Raw genomic sequence first — 18665 nt, forward strand, 5'->3', positions numbered from 1 at the left:
GGAGGTAATCTCTTTCCAAGGGAAACTGAATATGACACCATCAGAGCTATGGTGCAGATATTTGGGTTACCAGAAGAAGAACTTCTTACTGCAGGAGGCTTCACAGAAGGCTTTTTCACTAGGGAGGATGATGGCTGGAGGCTGCTGACAGCAGATGAATACACCCAAGACAATGTGGAACAGGTGAAAGAGGAAGATCATGTTGTGGATCTTGATGCAATCATTAAGGTTCATCAAGACCTGTTTGACGACCACGATGACGACGACCACAGAGTTTTCATTGACCTTCTGAAGCGCATGCTGGAGGTCAATCCTCAAAACAGAATCACGCCGAGTCAAGCTCTCGCACATGACTTCATCACCATGAAGCGTTAGCTTAAATGTAGAAATATATTCAAAATCATGTCCCACTTCATTTTGTTTGCACTACAATGCAAGCTAGCCATGTATTATTTATGAGTTTTAGCTGTGAACGATGGGTGATTTAAACATTTCAGTAGAGATGTTTCATTTGAAAATATAATTGGAAAAAATGATGGAGTCTTGTTGTCAATCAGCTGTGATGGCCGAGTCGTTAAGGCGTTGGACTTGAAATCCAATGGGGTTTCCCCGCGCAGGTTCAAATCCTGCTCACAGCGTTATCTTTCCAGAAGAATTGATGAAAATGCAATTCAGAAGAAGAGCAGAGATGCTGTGAGCAATAAAAAAGGATCAGAGAGGGTTCACTTTGTCCCAATTATACGACTCCTTAGGATCTCATCCCTAAAAAAGCTCAATTCCCAAATCATTTCTCTTTCGTGCATTAGACAATTGGCACATTAAATAAAACAGTATTATAAGACTTAATCAAAATCATTGTATCCTTTCCAAAATAAAACTATTTAACTTGATAGTTCCTTATTTCTCTTTATTCAACAGGTATTTGTCAAGAATACAGTCAAGAGTCCTTCCTTTCTACAAGTAGATGGAAAGAAAAAAATCTCCAGAATATGCAGAAAACACTGAAACATCACAACATATATCTATGGAGACAATAACATGGATTGGCATTTGTTTGGCCAAAGAATTGTTCTATAATTACGTGGAAGATCTCCATGGTACTAGAAGCAGTCTTTTTGGTATGTTGCTGACTGACAGCATAATCGTCAAAGTGAGAAAGTCTGTTATCCTCCCAGAAACAAAGAAAACAACAACTGAATTTGAAGAGATGCCATCTGCATGTTATCCCTACATAAAAAATGGATTTGCTCAGTGGAATGTTATTTTAGGATCTCATTCTTTCAACAGAACCCCTCAGTTTCCACTTATTGATTAATATTTGACCAATGCTTACTGGCATTGTCCTTTTCTTGGATATCTTCTTATATTCCTTTCCAGTTTTGTACAGTTTAGTTACCTTTTCCCAATGATTTTTTGATAGTTCTTTAGCTTTCCCAATGAATCAAGATCCAATAATGTCAGTGCAGGACTGGATGAAGGATGTAAAGGTCTCCTGGGAGACCAGAGACTCAAATAAAATTTGGATGTCACATTGCTTCAGGTTTTAGGTATAAACCAAAGGTGATTTAAACATCACATCTAATGATGTATTTGATTTGTAAATGATTCTGGCCAAAATGATGGCCTCCTTTCACCAGTCAGCTGTGATGGCCGAGTCGTTAAGGCGTTGGACTCGAAATCCAATGGGGTTTCCCCGCGCAGGTTCAAATCCTGCTCACAGCGTGTTCCTCCAATATTTGATGACTTCTCTTATCTTTAAATAAAAGAACAAAACGAAGATGTATTATCAAATCTTCAACCATTAAAACTCTCTTTTTTCTTTGGTATGCAAGTTGTTAGAAACTCATACTCCAAAACACTCCATTCAAAAAGCAGTCGTCTTATGTGCATTTGAACAGAAGCCTCTAAAAGCCAGTTTCTTTCAAGAATGGCCTTGATATAGAAAAAAAACCTTAAAGAAAACTGTGAAAAATGTTTTTGTTGTTTTTAACATGTTCTGCTGCAGCACTAATATCGGGTTGTGAGGGGCTGTAAGCTAGCAGGGGAGCAGATAAAGAGATGGGTGACGGGATGTGGGGGCGGAGTTGCTCCACACCAACAGTTGATTCCTGCCCTGAACAGGTCCAAAAGTTCTGTTTTTTGTTTTTTTTTTGTTTGTTTGTTTTACTTTATCAACAAAACTTAAAAAATACAAACATAAAATAATTAACAATTGAAGGCTACAAAAAAGAGCAGTAAATGACAAAAGAGTAACCAAAATAAGATCAGGGTTCAGAGCTCACTGAACAAATCACAAAATTAAATGTGAAAAGTAGAGCCAAATGCTTTACTAATTATCGAAAGCATACTTTTCAAATAGCATAAAGGTCTTAACAGATTTTAAATTTGCTCAATTTTTAATAGAATCATTACTTTTTTTTATCTTGGAAATGAAAACTGGTTTAAAAAAAAATTGGGCAGACTTAAAGCTCTTGGCTTGAACCTTCTCCTGACGTGACACTCCAGACCAGTAGGTGGCGGTAATGTGCAACTCAGTTGTTTACCAACCGCTAAAAAAATACAAAAGAAGAAGAAAAGCAAGAAAGCAGCGACAGGAAACGTCCCAGCTCTCCCTCCTCGACTATTACTCAACAAAACACTCGAGTTTAGTTCATCAAATGTGTGAAGACCTCGCTGAGCGCTATGTCACACAAAAGAGACCGTAGAGGTGAGATTCGCGCGGGCTTTCCCCTCCTTTGCGTCAGTTTCGTTTCCTCAGAAGTGAAGCTGTCGGAGCTGCTGTCTTTGGTTGAATCTACCGAAATTTCTGTAACTATTATGGCCTTGACCGCAGTAGCTCGTGTTTTAACCTTTTCCCCTCTCCACAGTTGGACCTCCAATCCCCCGAATTCGTGATGACTCCAGACTCATGCGCATGCACGTAAGAGACTTCCTGTGTCGCGTCATTCCAATTCTCACCTGTAGCTTACCTGTCCGGCTGTGGTTAACTACACTCAAACTTAAACAAATCAACAACACTAACAAAAAATAAATCTTTAAATATATGTTTAATATTTAGGAACTTTCACTGTTGGAAAAAAAGAACACTAAAACCATATTGCACTGACTCTGGTAACAGTGTGGGCAGAGGGCATTGTGGGAAGTTTGTGTTGTCCAGTTGCACCATAAGGTATTGGGTCATTTCCACTGATGACCTACTGAGAGTTCATGTTGTGTTTGATTATGTAATCAAAAACGTGTAATTTAAGTCAGAATTTGTTGTGCTTACTGGTTAGGGTGTCCTTTTAGTTATATGCAATAATTAACTTTAAAAATATCTAACAAAGATGGCAGCATTTATTTTATTGCTGACAAGAATGAAGAAAAAGGAGAAAGAAGTTACAAATCGTTGCACCTTACTCTCGAGGGACATTACCGTTCTTTTAGGATGTTAAAACAGCCGTTAACAGTAACTACGTCTTAAAATGTCACAGTTAGGATCAGGTTAATGTAAGTGATTGATTGGTTTATTTTAGATTATAAAAAATGAAGACAAAACACATTATTTCAAACTCATTACAGAAATAATTAAATGCATTGATTAGAAAATGGAAAACAAAGAAAACACATTTGTGTCAAATTTGGTTCATTAATTTTGGTAATTATTTACTAAAGTCAGTAGAGTTTGATTGATTTCTTGAAAAGGAGTGGAACGAAGCGTATTTATATATTAACACTACTTCGCTATCTAATTTTACAGTTTTGCATATTTATGTTACCCGGTTCTGATCAGATGAAATGCAAGTTTTTTTTTTTTTTTTTTTAAGTGACATATGTGGTCCTAAAATGCAGTTTGTCTTATGTTCTGCTGCGAAAAACATCCAAGTATTGGTTTTCCCTCCCCTCCCACTTCCCAGCCTTGTCCCACAAGGTGACTCGCTGGTCTCTACTGTCAGAGTTTGTGACAGACCCAGGAGTCTTTTGCAAGGGAGGGGCTGCTCTCATGGAGCGCGCTGACACACAGACAACAAGCGCACACGCTAGCAAAAAAGTCTGAAGTGTGTCTGTATTTAACCAAAGTAGATGCAGAGAGCGCATGCTGTGTCAGATGTAGCGAAGGGCGAGAACAGCAGTAATTTGTCCGAACACCGCGCTCAAGTACATCAGATTCTGGTGGAGAGGTGCGCTTGATTCTAATCTGTTAGAATCCAAGTCTTTTCCTATGTTTATGAAAAGTTAATTTCTATGAGCATTGCACATCATTGAGATTAAAATGTTCCTTTTGCATGTTATTATATTGGGCAATATTTTATTGAAAAAATATCCTTGTTACATTGCTGTTTAAGTTAAAGTCCCAACATTTGTTCTGACCATTAAAATGCACTTTCTCTAAAACTGAAAAAGCTTAAAAAGCTAGTAGTGTTTGTATTCCCTGTTGTTCAATTTATTTGCAAGTAAAACTAGTTCTGCAAATTTGTTGGAATACATAAGAGCCGTACACTCTGACTTTGTACTGTATTTTTTGTAGTGTTTTTAAAAAAAATATTGGTTGATTATCGGCATCGCCCCGATGACGCAAGTCTCACATTGACTTGTTATCCATCCCATGACAAAGGTGGACAGGATTTCATGTCTGCCACGGGCACCAGTGAAGATAAAAAAATATTAAAAAAGAAAAAGAGTTCAGCACGCTGTCTTGTGGGGTCCAGATGACCCCACTCCCAACGTCAGCATACCTCAGATAGCACAAGGGTTAAAGGCAGCTAAGGAGACCAGCTTTGTTTTGTGCAACTGATTTTAGTGATTAGGGGCAGAAGAAACGAATGAGGAGCAGCCAGGGTGGTAGGAACCCTGCAGTTTAGAAGCTGATCTGTAGATAAAGCTGTCATAATCCAAAATGGGAAGGACTGTCATTTTTACCAGATAATGCTCCACCATGCCAGAATGATTACAGGAAGTGGGAGTGTCTCATATGGTATGACCAGCAATGACCTCTGACCTAAATCTGGAACCAGATGAAGCAGAGTTTGGATGATTGTACCCCTAAGTGACCTAGTATAACTGCATGATCTTGTAGAAGACTGGAAGCCCTCAGAACAACATCATGAGTCTAGTGAGGAGCATGAACGTCACTGTCAAGCTGTTATTGTTGGAAATAGTGGAAATACACGCTATTGATATGGTCAATGTTTGTTATTTGGGGCTGTCTTTATTACTGTCTTAATTTTAGGGTAATAACCAATGAAAACTGTGTGTCTTCACATTCATTATTAGTAAGATAAACATGAACTTTAACATATTTTTCTTTAAAATTCAAACCAAACAGGAAAACTACACATGTAAATATCAATACCCCTAACTAAATCTAAATAGTGAAGTTATCGTTCTCTACCATTTATACTGCACCTCCTGTAATTCTGGCTGCTCTGAGATGTTCAATATGTACAACACCCCTGTTCTAAAGTCGCTTGCACCCTGCTGGCTAGAATAGTGTAGTTCTGTTGTAACGAAGCTTACACAACTGCCCAGGCTCCACAGCCGCTACAATGTAAGCTCAGCAAGCTTCACATTCTGGTCTCTCATGTCTTCTAGGAGTCCATGGTGGATTACCTGACCGGACGCTCCTCCTGCGGTACCTTCATGCACATGCTCGCTCCTTCTTTCTTCGGTGAGGCTCTGTCAGCTCTAACTCTGCTCTGGAGAAGACATCTTCTTTCTCACTTTGTGTTTTAAAATCTCACAGGTTTGAATGTTTTTGAGTCGTTTGGGGATGACCTGATCTATTCAGACGACGAGGACGATAGTCATCTTTTTGACTCTTTAGAGCCACATCCACAAATCAAGCAGCTGAGTGATGAGGTAAGATGTTTGGTTCGTTATGTCTGAATTAAAGAGACTCGGATGTCTCTCTAACCTGGGCTGGACGGTTCCATTCTGGTGTACAGAGTTAGGGTCCTCGTTTCATCGGTCAAATTTCAGTTTAAGACCTAAACACCTTCTTCTCTTCTAAGAAACCTGCATGCTCTCTGAGGAGCAGAAGACTTGGACCTACGACTTGGTGGTCATATTGTGGCAAAGTGTGAAATTTGGTGATTTTCACATTTTCGCACATTATGGGAAAAGAAAATTTCTGTTTAAACGATCTTTGGACATTTTCATACACATGCCACCAGGTTAAGTCTCCAAACTGAACTAAAATTTTGTTGACCTTTGACCTTGGGATGATCCAGCCATCTTGAATTAAAAAAAAACACACACGCAGCCAAAAGCTGGGTGGGCAGCAGACAGAGAGCCACTGTAGGATGGAGAGACGGCCTGCTCCTGAACCTTGAGATTTTTATTATTTTTATTTTCATCCAGACAAAAATAAAGATTCTTTTAGTTACCTCAAGCTTATCTCACTATTACTGCTAAGTGCTGATCCGGACCACTTCTCCCCAACTCAGCCCGACTCCCCAAGCGCAANNTTTTTTTTTTTATTATTTGGGTTTCAAATATCATTGGCCCCGATTTAGCTCCATACATGTGTGGTTTGAGAATTTATTGACACCAAAGTAACCTGTGACCTCCTGGTGACCCCACGTAAGGCTATAAAGTCACGTGGCACCAGCGGTCCAAACACTTCTCGTGACAATGCAAGGAATCAGAGGGACCAGGAAGAAAAAAAGCAGAACATTTGAAACTGAAAATAACTAAGTTTATTTTTGAATAGCAAAAAGTTTTGGACATTTATAAATTTTTTTGACCAAACACCAATATTCTTTTCAATTTAATATATTTGGGTTTCAAATATTATTGGCCCCAATTTAGCTCCATACGTATGCACAACAAAGATTATCCAGTGCTTGAAGCACCGCCTCTGGAGGGATGAAATAGAACATGGCTGAGGGTGGAGTCAGCCTCCAACTGTTTTGTTGTGTTTCCCTTTGAAGTATCATCCACAAATTTAAACTGATAGCAATTTCAAATGAATGCCTCCTAACTCTGTGACAATTTCAGTACTTCAGTAATAAAAAGTAATGCCTACATCTTACCAAATCAGCAGATTTTCATTTCCAAGTCATCACATATAGACGCATGGTTAAGACCTCTGCATCAAAAGTTGACATTTTGGTTGGTGTCATTTTTTGATGTTTTGGCTGCTCCTATTAAATCAGCACTCCCCAAGCTCTGAGCTGCAAACTGGTGGCCCGTCCCTCTTTCACTGCGCGGCGAATCCGCTCCTCGCCGCCTGTCAAACTTGACCTTGACACTGCGGCTGCGTGTGGATGTTTGTGAATGTTAAGATGCTCACACACCGGCTAAGTCGGTGCGCATTCCAGCGGCCACCCCAATGAAAATTCCATGCAAACGCGCATAGAAGTCAGAAATTCTGCTGTACGCACGTTTGCTTAGAACCCCATCGAAAGTGGCCACCAGAATGCATGCCGACACAAGAGCACCCCACACTTCCAATGAATGGAAGACGCATAATCCGATTTATTTATTGTCAGAAGTTCTACAAATGGCGAGCTCCTCTGAAGTCCGGGAGGCTGGCTGCAGAACAAAACGCTCGTATTAGATCAGTATTCTACCCGCTGATCGGGTCACTGAAAACGTCACGTGCCCAAACTGAGTTGCTGATTGGCTGATGCAATGCGGCGACCTGTCAAACTACAGGTATTTACATTTTGGCAGCGCTGCCCGATTCATGCCTCGCCGCTTGAATTAAGCTCCTGGCAGACTTTTGTGGCGCGCCAGTTGCTCAAATCGCGCTGTGGGACTTCAATTCGCTTCAGAGCACGCCTGTATCATTGACTTAACATTGGAGCTCTCCTGTGCGAATCGCGTTTTGTGTGAATGCACCTTAACATAATACTGTGAAAATGCAATACATGAATCCCTGGCCTGAGCTGAACGAAACAATGACTCGGTTGCTGAGGAAATCCCAAAATGTATTTTTCCAGATTCTTCTAAAAAAAAGACATAGACCTGTTCGATGTGTCCTGGAGACCAACACTTAAAATGGTTGCTATGGAGATGAAACCAACAGAAACAAGCATTGTGATAATAGTATTTTTGAATAAATTTGTCAGGCCTCACCAGGGTGGCAGAAGAACAGGGTGGGGGGCATGCAGCAGCTGCTCGACTGTGAGGGCGAGAGAAAGTGTAGCGCAGTGCAGCCTTTACCATTTCTTTTGATTGTTTCTTTTAATGGTTTATGTGAAGCACTTTCAATTGTCTCTGTACAAGTGGGCTGTAAAACTGTGCTCTCTGCTTTAATTGTTTATCATATCTCATTGTTTTCGCTCCAAACTCTTCTGTGCAGGAGGAGGGTTCATTTATTAAAGAGGAAAGGGACGAGGACATTCGCCGCAGGGACAAAACCGAGAAAAACAAGCGGAAAAAAATGGTGGGCATCTGCAAAACCAGCTTTGTGAAAGTTGCTGCATTGACTGATGCTTGTGACTTTGAGTGTGTTTTACTTTATTGCAGCGCAAAAAAGCAAAGAAGCGTATGGAAAAAGAAAACGCACTAAGAGACACTTCCCTGGTGAGTTGATGTGAAGCATTGTAGTTAGTCTCTCTGATGCAGAAAAACATGTCATGATGATCACGATCCATTTTTGCCCTTTCAGGAGGAAAATCACGGCGATGAAGACTCAGAAAATCCCGAGTCACTTTTCAAACTGCATGAAGACTCTCAGGCAAAAGACTTTTCAGAATCTCAGATGAGTGCTGAGGCAGCAGGAAGTGATGACAAAGAGGGTGATGTGAGAGCGAAGAAGAAAGGAAACCATCTGTTAAAGGTCTGTCAGTTCTGTGGGGCAGAAAATGTTTAATTCATTCAAACGTTTGGTTGGAAGAAACTGGTTGATGGATCTGTTGAGGTCTGGATCACTCTCAGCTCCTTCATTTATCTATGCATCCTTGTATTGATTCTCCCCAAACAAAAAATAGTAAAGCCTCAGGAGCCATCTAAAGATAGGGGAACTGCAGTAGGTTTGGAACTTGTAGTAAATAGCAGAGATTGGGAACTTACTGAAGTAAAAAAAACCTGCCGAAGTTCAGGAACCTCCATTAATCCTTTAAAACCATAGATGTGGTCTGCAACACCTAAATAACATGTGCTCTTTGATCACTTTTCTCTACATCAGAATCAACTGATTTACGTGGATTGCTTTGCTGCTGAAGGCTGCTTTTCTTTGCTCTAGAGTCAGCTGAAATTAAGTTAATTGCATGAACGGTCAAAGAGTTACGGTTGTCATAAGAACTAAAACAATGGTGAAAAAAGGGTTAACTGTTGCACCTTGGCCTTTATGCAGCCTTCCAGTCATGAGTAAGGTGGCTCCATACTGAATGTGCACAATGCTGCACATATGGGGCATGTAGGTGGTATGCAAGGCCCCACATGATGCTCACATAATCTACACTATCTAATAGTGCTGCTACAAACGATTATTTTAACTGTCGACTAATCTCTGATTATTTTTTCCGATTAGTCGACTAATGGGTCGTGAGGAAACTGGATGTAAAGCACACACCTTAACCATCATTAGCTTTAAACTAACTAAAAATTAGATATAAAACATTACCTGTGATAATGGTAGTGTGAATGCTGTAAGCTGAATTTGGCCGCTGAAGATGCTGAAATTGGTAGCTGAAAACGCTGAAGCTGATAGCCAAGTAAATGCAAAATTAGTGTAAAAAACTGAAAAATTCCTAAATTACCCAAAATAGCTAGCATGTAGCTGAAATATTAGCTAAACTCCAAATTAGCATAAAAAACAGAAAATTCCTAAATTAGCCAAAACAGCTAGCATGCAGCTTAAATATTAGCCAAACTCCAAAATAGCCTAAAAAGCCTTCATAAATTCCAAAATAGTCCAAAAAGCTAGCATAATGCTATTATAATTTTCAACTTTACAACACTGTGACTCCATATAATATAAAGTAATGACTAATTGACTATTAAATCAATATCGTCAACTATTTTAATAGTCAATTATTTGTCGATTAGTTGACTAATCACCCTACTATCTAATTTAAAAAGCACCAACAGTTCTCCTGCGTTGTGTGCAGCCTTCGCTTCCATCTCACCTACTTCTCCCTAACCCGTTGTATAAGTGTTCACTACCACCTTTCGCCTGTAGCATGTCCTTAGGAAAAAATGTGCATAAATATTTTTGCTTTGCAGGCTCATCAAGTTCATCTTAGAATTTCCTTCAAGCCACTTCTGTACAGATCTGCCCTATTTTTACCCAAACAGCCTGTTGTATCCGCCCGTAGGGGCAGCTGTGACTAAAGCTTTAAGAAGCAGAAACTCGGGAGACAGCTAAAGAGGCTCGGGGACCTGCACGTTTCTCTTTGAACTCTGGAAGAAAAAGAAACGCACACAAAGAAAGTCCGTGTTAAAAGCTTTGATCATTGTGTGGGCACAGACTCCCTGCATGGCGTTTTACCTCCTACCAGCTCACTTGATTCCTTTGACTCTGGAGAGTTTGGTATGTTAGAGCAGGAAAAGCTTAAACTAGTACAGGAAGGAGGTCCTGAGGAGCAGCTCATTTTCTGTTTGAGGCACAAACCTCCAAGTTATATTTAGTATCAGACAGGTGGAGGTGATGGCTGTACTTTAGCACAGGGGTAATAAACTCAATCACACAAGGAGCCAAAATCCAAAACACACCTTAGATCACAGGCCAAACAGAATAAACATTTTGTTGAACACTCTAAAACTGTTTTTTAAAACTTCAAAAACATAATTTTTTAACATAATTATGAACTAGATATATAGTATTACCTGTGATAACGCTGTTAGCTGAATTTGGCTGCTGAAGATGCTAGTGCTGATAGCTGAATATGTTGAAATTGATAGCTGAAAATGCTGAAGCTGATAACTAAAATTTCTGAAGCTGATAGTTGAAAACGCTGAAGTTGATAGCCAGCTAAAATATCAGCTAAATGCCAAATTAGCCTAAAAAACAAAACAAAGAAAGCTTAGATTAGCTAAAACAGCTAGCATATAGCTGAAACATAGCAAAACTTAAAAATATCCTAAAAAAATGAAAAAAGCCTAAACTAGCCAAAACAGCTAGTGTGTAAATATTAGCCTAACTCTAAAACAGCCTAAGAAAATTAAAAAGAAAAACCTAAATTAGCCAAACAGGTAGCGTGTAGCTGAAATATTGGCTAAACTCCAAAATAGTCTAAAAATCTACAACCTCATCTGATTTAAACGTTTTTTACCTTTAGCTTTCTCGGATAAACCACACACAAACAATGAGGAGCTGGGATTTCTCAGAAACCTGAAAACAGAAAAATGCTTCTTCATGCAGCAGAGGTCTCCACGTTATGATGCAAAAGCCAAAAAGTGATGGAATATCTGTTAATTTCCACCTTTGTGTCTAAACACAGCTGCAGTCTGTGCAGAGAACCTGGAGGGCCTCAGGGAAATGTTCAAAAGCCTACTGAGGCCTACTTTTATCTGCCGTTTGTCTTCAGTCTGAATCAGTCTTTGTTTCAGGAACTCCTGAAATAATCAAACTTGCGCTGTGAGCAGCTTCCTGGTTTTGCTCTACCTCATTTCTCATCTGCCTCCATCTTGGTTGATGTTTCCATCACACTGGGCATTGATAGCTGGACTGTCGACCGAAACCCAAAGATCAATCTGACATCCTTCTTTTTTACAGGACTCGCAGGATCTGGACTTCCAGAGTTCAGCTGCTCCATCAGTGCCTGCAGAAACCCAGAAGCTTCCCAGAAATAAAGGCAAAGGTGTGGAGGAACAGCCAAAGGCTACACACAACCATGAGGAGGTTTGTTCTTCAAGAGAACATGCATGTTCTCTGCTGCAGCATGTTCTCACACCTGTCAAAATGAAGCTGTTCAGGGTTGTGGGACAGAGGTGGAGACCTTTGACGGCAGAATGTCACACCATGTTTACCATCATCCTCTCATCCACCCACCCAGTATCTAGATGTGGAGGATCTATGGACACTTTTTGCTGAAGCTTCTTTTGAGGAGACACGTGATCAGAAAACCACCAAAGAAGAAGAAGATGAAGCCCAGCAGAACAAACACACACCTGTAAAGAAGGAGCAGGACTCCACTGCACAGGTGACTACACTGGTACACAAGTGACTGCACTAATCGACTATTGAAATAGTCAATTAGTCATTACTTTATATTAAGTGGAGTCAGAGTGTAGTAAATTAGAAAGTTATGGCATTCTGCTAGCTTTTTGGACTTTTGGCATTTATTAAGGTTTTCAGGCTAATTTGGAGATATTTCAGCTGCATGATAGCTTATTTGGCTAACATAGGAGTTTTTCAATTTTTTAAGCAAATTTGGTATTTAACTAATATTTTTGCTGGTTATCAGCTTCAGTGTTTTCAGCTATTAGCGTCAGCGTTTTTAACTATCGATTACCAGATTTACAGCTATCAGCACTAGCATCTTCAGTGGCCGAACCAGATTACTCAACTATTTGGTAAAAATATTCAGTTTGATTAGTCGACTATTAAAGTAATTGTTTGTGGCAGCACTTGTCTCAATGACCGCTGGCGTGTTTCTGTTTCTCTGTGACCCAGTTTTAAGACTTACTGTCCCACATTAGTCCAAGGGGGGGGAAATAATAAAATTAGAGGATCATTTAATTATTGTCCTGATACAAATAAGAAAAAAATCATATCACGCCAATATCGGGTAAATTAACTACAGCCAAAAAACAGAAACAAAAAAATAAAATCGTAGAATAATAGAACAAGAGGACACATTTGGTCTCTTTTACCTCCAGGGGAAAAGAGAGGATAACTGAAGGCAGGACGTAGACTGTTTGCACTTGAGTGAATGAATGTGGGCAGAGACGAGCCTTAAATATCCTGGAGGCTTTTATTTTGAAGTAATCACTTATATATCATGTTTGACCCTCACAGGCCGCTGTAGATCGTCCAGCAGAGGAGTTTGCAAAAAGGAGCGTAGATCTTGCCAGTGAGTAACGTTCACACTTCCAGGTTGTGTCCCACATACGTTGCTGGAGGACTGCCCCCCCCCCCCCCTTGCAGATGCTGGGAACCGCCTAGCGGCCTCCGGACAGTTTGAGCTGGCCGTCAAATGCTTCACTGATGCCATTAGATACAACCCCATGGAGTTCAAGTGAGAGCATGCACTCTTCTTGTAAGGTGAGCAGCTCTAGTGAGCGGTCATTAACATTTGGGTGTGGGGGGGTCGTTTCAGGTTGTTTGGAAATCGTTCCCTGTGCTTCGAGCGGCTGCAGCAGTATGGAAACGCCCTTCGGGATGCTGAGCTGGCTCTCTCTCTGGAGCCGAACTGGATCAAGGGTCTGTTCCGGAAAGGAAAAGCTCTCTGCGGCCTGAAGGTGCTTAACCCCCCCCAGTTTATGTTTTATTGTTGTTTCCAGATGTCTTTGTATTTTGTCTGAGTGCCACACAGGAAAGCACTAAGCATTCTCAAAGCTGAAGACAACACTGCGGGCTGAAAGTGCACGTCAAAGACTAAAGCTGTGTGCCAGAAGCTGAAGCTGCTGAAAATAAAGCTGAGCGCCCAAAAACACGCGCCAGAGCTGCTGCTGAAGCTGTGTGTCAAAGCCGTCTCACTTTGAGGAGATCTTTACTCTGTTTTCTGTATGGTCTCCTCATCAGAGGTACTACGAAGCCTCGCTGGTCTACAAGGAGGTTCTGAAGCTGGACAGTGCGAGTGCTGATGCTGTGCAGGAGCTGAAGAAGGCCCAGACCCTGCACCTCATGGTAAGAGGGATCCCTGCAGCCTCTCTCCTTCAAGTCCCACCCCAATCATCTAATGATCTATTGCTAAGTTGCTCTCATTTTATTTATTACTATGTCGTTTTTAAAATCCAAAACCTGTGTCATTTTCTAGGACTGGGGTCTACAACCTACAGCTCTGGAGCCACATGTAGCTCTTTTACCCCTCCATTGTGGCTCTTTGGTTCAAATAAAATGTTTTTAAAAAATGTTAAAAAGTAACTTTAAAGGGAAATAAGTAAGTAGTAAAGTAAAAAAAAAAACTACTAGGTAAGTAAATTAACCTAAACTTTATTCAACTCATTCAACTCATTCACAATGACTAATTTAATAGTCGATTAGTCGTTACTTTATAATTTATGGAGTAAAAGTGTAGTAAAGTTGAACAAAGTTGTGAGCGATCAACACCCAAAAATGCACTTTTTTCATTATTTGTGTCACTGAGAGCAAAACTTTATCTTTAGTGAATAATAGTTCCTTTGTTTCAGATGCCGACCTCATTAGAGAGATACTTTCTATCAAACTCATGTTGACAGGTGACCTTTGACCCTATATACCCTTTATATATAAAACTGATGGATGGTGTAGGGTCAAAGGTCACTTGTCAAAATGAGTTTGATGGATGGTATATTCCTTCTCTCTCTCCTTTGATTTAATCCTGTTTTAATCAACTAATGAAGAACAGAGGCTGCATGATTCATTTAAAGTTTAATGAACTATCATCTTAATTGTTTTTATTTTTAGTTGGTTTAAAGCTAATGATGGTTACGATGTGTACTTTACATCCACTTTGCGCATGACTCAGTCGACTGTTAATATAATCCTTTGTAGCTGCTCGAGTTGAAACCCTAAAAATCCTTCAACAAACAATTATAACATAGAATGAAAGTTTTAACAAATGTTGAAAACTAGCAAACTGACATGTGTTTGTATCAAAAAATATAAGAAAAAGATTCCAGGTGAAATTCACACATTTTTTTTTTTTTTTTTTTGTTTATTTATTTATTTTTTTTTATTGGGCCACATTTATAAACCGTTTATGTTCAGTTGAACACACTGGTCCTCCCTGGTATTTCAGGACCTAAGTGGTGTGCTGCTGTGTTTATGCAATTTTTAAACAAGTTTGCTTGTTGAGGTTGAAAACTCCTGTTGCTTCCCGTTCTGAATAATAATTGAGAAATAATTCAGAAATAATTGTATTTCTGACTGGGATAGCTCCGCCCCTGACAGCAGGTCTTCACTTTGTGAGTCGATCCTGTCACGTTTTCACGGCTGTGCTGGTTTTTGTCGCCGAAAAAGTTCTCCCCCCCGATAAGTGAAAGTCCTCTTCTGAGTCATCAGATGGCGCTCTGAAGCCGGCTCCTGCTGCTCCTCCTCCAACTGAAAAATCAGCTGGAGTGCCTGTTCGCCATTCATCCTTAACCGGATTTCTATCAATTAAAAATCGCTTTACTACAAATAATTGCCCCCTTCTTTCTTTCTGTCAATGACATCTCAATCATGGTATTAAAACAAGTTGAATTTTTATTTTCGATGTTGTATGCCTCAGGGCGGTTCTAAAGGGTCAATGCCAAACTTCTTTTCTGCGTTTTAGGAGATGGGATTCTCCTGGGCGAAGAGCTCTGAGGCCCTGAAGGCTCACGGCTCCCTGGAGGAGGCCGTGGAGGCTCTGTTTGCTGCAGACGCCGGTCCGGGTCCTGCAGGTAACCGTGGCGATGAGCTGATTGTCTCTTTGGGGTCTGCTTTGGTTCACCTTTTCTCCCCTCTTCAATGCCATCAGCCGGGTTCAGAGCAGAGAGCGCTGCGCAGCAGGAGGAAGATGACGATGAGGGGGAGTGGGTCATCCTGCAGCGACGCTCTTCTCGGTCTCCACAGAGCCGCAAGTCTGATGCTCAGGACCAAACCAGACCCAAATCAAAGTCCCCGCCCAGCAGGAGTCTTACCAAAGAGTGCGTCTATTGGTCCAGGCTATTTTTTAAAGTGTCAACAGTTTCTCTTTACTTCTGTGTTTTCTTCTTTTCAAAGGAGCCTCTCTTCTGTGTGGGTGGGAACGTTGGCCCCCTCCATGACCTATGTCAAACTCCACGAACTCTTCAGCAGGTGAAAAAACCCCCTTCTTTAAAGTCCCCCTATGACCATTTTTTTATTAAAAAAAAAAGTTCAAAGTATTGTTTTAATTAGGATTATGAAGTTTTCATCAAAAATCCTCACACCTAAATGTCTTAAAAATAAATGTTTAATTTTGACCTGAAGCCTTCGTCTGCAAAATATCCTCTGAGGGGGCGTGGCTTTTGGAGCTGAGCCAAGCTGTTCCATCCTTTTTTTTTTTTTTTAACCGAAGGTCAAAGAACAAATGCTGCATACATTTCTGTTGAAAATGAGAACAATCTGCAGATTTGACCAGTATCTGATCTGATTATCTTGGCCCCAATGGGACTGTGAATCATTGGATTTTGAGAATGTTTAAAAAGTTTATTCAGAGTTATTGATCAAGGAATTCCAGATCTGTAAACAATTCATTAACTTTATCTGCTTTGTGCATCTCCTGCTCAAACTGGTGTCAAATTCTGCTACAATTTACGGCAATAAAATGTTATGATCTGTTCATGTTTGCAGACTTCTAGTGGAGTATTTGTTTGTAATAATACGCTTGAAATATATGGTGCTGATCATAATAATGAAAATAAAACAGATATCTGATCTCAGATTGGAATACAACATCTAGAGCTGTAGATCGTTGCTCAGGTGGCAATCTGATTCGATACACAGATCAAGCTCAACCATTTGCGAATCAAACCTCGATTCTTACATTTTAATATGTTTGTTGCTATGCTTGTGTCTTTTTACTTTATGTATGAACATTTAAATTATTTGTATAAATTTACACCTTTATTTAGAACAGGCGATCAGGATCAACAATTCTGATAAAAAAAACATAAATATTTAAATGGAAAGAAATTGTTTGTCATTTTAAGCTTTTTTGGTCAATCTTCTGGTCAAGTTCAGCAGGAACATTAACAACATAAAAGCATAAACATCACTGCTGTTTTTGGTAATTTAACAACAAAACCTAAGAATTCAAAATTCTTCACGATAATCACATCTTCACTTCACTGCAGCAGATCAGCGCGAGGCTGCGTTTCTCCGCTTCAGAATCCACTGGAGTTACATTGCATCAACTGTTGAAGAGTTACCGCAACCAAAACAGTGTAAACACGAGAGCTAAAGCTCCAGCGTTAGAGCTAATTCATCTTTTTAGAACTTATGTCGGTGAGTGGAACTTCAGTCTCAGTTTTTGAATGGAAAGATGCTCTCACTAGTTTTACTTTGAAAACGGGAAGCTTCACCGACATTTTATTTTGAAGGTTTGTTTACATCCGGTGACAGTAGCGCTGCTCATTCGGCTTTGTTTTAGTTTAAATGTAAAATCCAACATTATTCTGTATTTCAGAGCAAAAAAAACATTGTTCTTACTACACTCTACTATATTTATAAAGGACGTGAATCTGCGATCTTGGACCTCGCGAATATTCACACTTGAATTTTCAGGAGAAGATTGCGATTGCGAGTATTTGAGCACCCAGATCCTCAATAGCCCTAACAACATCTGATTCTGATCAAATCTGAATCTGTGAGCAGATCGGAACCCCCCTATATATGAGCATATATAGCTTAACTTGAAAACATCTCCATGATTGATTTTGGTTGATGGACTAAAACGATGATGATGATGGTCGTCATGTTTGTTGCCCTCAGAGCTGGAACCGTCTACAGCATCAAGATGTTGCTGGAGCAGAAGTGTGCCTTAATTTACTACACCAAGAGAGAGGACTGTGAACAAGCCATCCACTGCCTTCATGTACGTACCTGCCGACCTTCCAGAGGGAGGGGGTGTGGGGGGGTCTCCCTCATCATAGATTGCATCAAAAATAACTGTTTTTGTTCAGGGGATGGTGGTGGACGGGGCTCCTCTGAGCGTACGGTATCCCTTCAACGGTGGAAAATCCGGATCTGCTGACGGACGTTCAAGGTAAGCCAACCCCCAGTGAACCCCCCCACCAAGAAAATCCCGACAAACTAATTCTGTTTTTCTGCAGTCTGCAGAAGAAGGAGTGCTTCTTCTGGAGGACAACGGGCTGCACGAGGCCAGACTGCACCTTCAAGCACCTCCCTGAGCACAAGAACATCGACAAAGACAAGTTCACCAGCCGGCTGGGGCAGGTGGGCCACCAATGAGGACTTGCATGCAGAACTCCCTCCTGTTTGCCATACAGCATCAGAAGACTACTTTATAGACGTGCACGGCCATCGCAGCTGCATGACCGTAGCCACATATGAGCTGCAGTTGTGTTCTTACACTGTCATGTTACTGTGCCTTAATGCTAAGCATGTGCCTCAGGGTTTTGTTAAAATGTTATAGTTTAATCTCACATTTCAGCTTGAAATGGTTAAAAAAAGTTGAGTTTGCTGCCACCACCAGGTGGCGTTGTTGATTTTTTAAAAATTTTTTTTTTCCTTATTTTAAGGCTGGATTTTATGTTAAAATAAAATCAACAATAGATCAAGCTGTTGTCATGAAACTCAAATGAGGCGTCTGCTGTGACATGTTTCTGTAGTTGAAGTTCGCAAACGCCCTCAGCTGCCTGTTTATGTTCACTTTGTTGAAAATAAATGTAAAAAACAAAACTGGGGGGGCGTTAAGTCAAACTCCCTATAAAAAGATGTCCCTGGTTGGAAATTGTTGCTTCAAGACAACAAAAAATAAAGCAAATATTGAAAAACTGCTGACCTGATCAATCATGTTTAATGTAAAAAAAAACAAACACACTGCTCTAAAAAAATAAAGGGAACACTGCAAAAACGCATACTTGAACAAATTAAATATTCTTATTGCATAGTTGTTGTATGTGCTGACAACACAACCACA

The 18665-nt window shown here is 40.3% G+C and overlaps 1 protein-coding gene and 2 non-coding genes across 3 annotated transcripts; all 3 read left to right on the plus strand.

The window, feature by feature from the left end:
• The first annotated feature begins 556 nt into the window (after positions 1 to 556).
• trnas-uga lies at positions 557 to 638 on the plus strand. The gene has a single exon. It is a non-coding gene; the product is annotated as a tRNA-Ser (tRNA).
• A 1002-nt stretch (positions 639 to 1640) lies between these two features.
• Positions 1641 to 1722, plus strand: trnas-cga. Its single transcript has one exon. It is a non-coding gene; the product is annotated as a tRNA-Ser (tRNA).
• Positions 1723 to 2533: 811 nt separating this feature from the next.
• On the plus strand, positions 2534 to 18665 carry si:dkey-33c12.4 (uncharacterized protein LOC560112 homolog). The gene is made up of 19 exons (XM_024276642.2): positions 2534 to 2707; positions 2868 to 2920; positions 5572 to 5647; positions 5723 to 5838; positions 8288 to 8371; positions 8455 to 8511; positions 8597 to 8767; positions 11648 to 11773; positions 11928 to 12074; positions 12893 to 12947; positions 13022 to 13112; positions 13194 to 13335; positions 13619 to 13723; positions 15333 to 15441; positions 15519 to 15687; positions 15764 to 15838; positions 17495 to 17597; positions 17686 to 17768; positions 17836 to 18665. Exons 1-19 carry the CDS (start codon positions 2683 to 2685, stop codon positions 17972 to 17974), a joined length of 1926 nt encoding a protein of 641 aa, XP_024132410.1. The 5' UTR covers positions 2534 to 2682; the 3' UTR covers positions 17975 to 18665.

This window comes from Oryzias melastigma, linkage group LG22 (assembly GCF_002922805.2).
Source record: "Oryzias melastigma strain HK-1 linkage group LG22, ASM292280v2, whole genome shotgun sequence".
Lineage (NCBI taxonomy): Eukaryota > Metazoa > Chordata > Actinopteri > Beloniformes > Adrianichthyidae > Oryzias > Oryzias melastigma.

Coding starts and splice junctions, on each gene's coding strand:
- si:dkey-33c12.4 (XM_024276642.2), top strand. CDS start 2,683: ATGTCACACAAAAGAGACCGTAGAG. Junction 15,442..15,518: donor CGCCGGTCCGGGTCCTGCAG/GTAACCGTGGCG, acceptor CAATGCCATCAG/CCGGGTTCAGAGCAGAGAGC. Junction 15,688..15,763: donor AGCAGGAGTCTTACCAAAGA/GTGCGTCTATTG, acceptor TTCTTTTCAAAG/GAGCCTCTCTTCTGTGTGGG.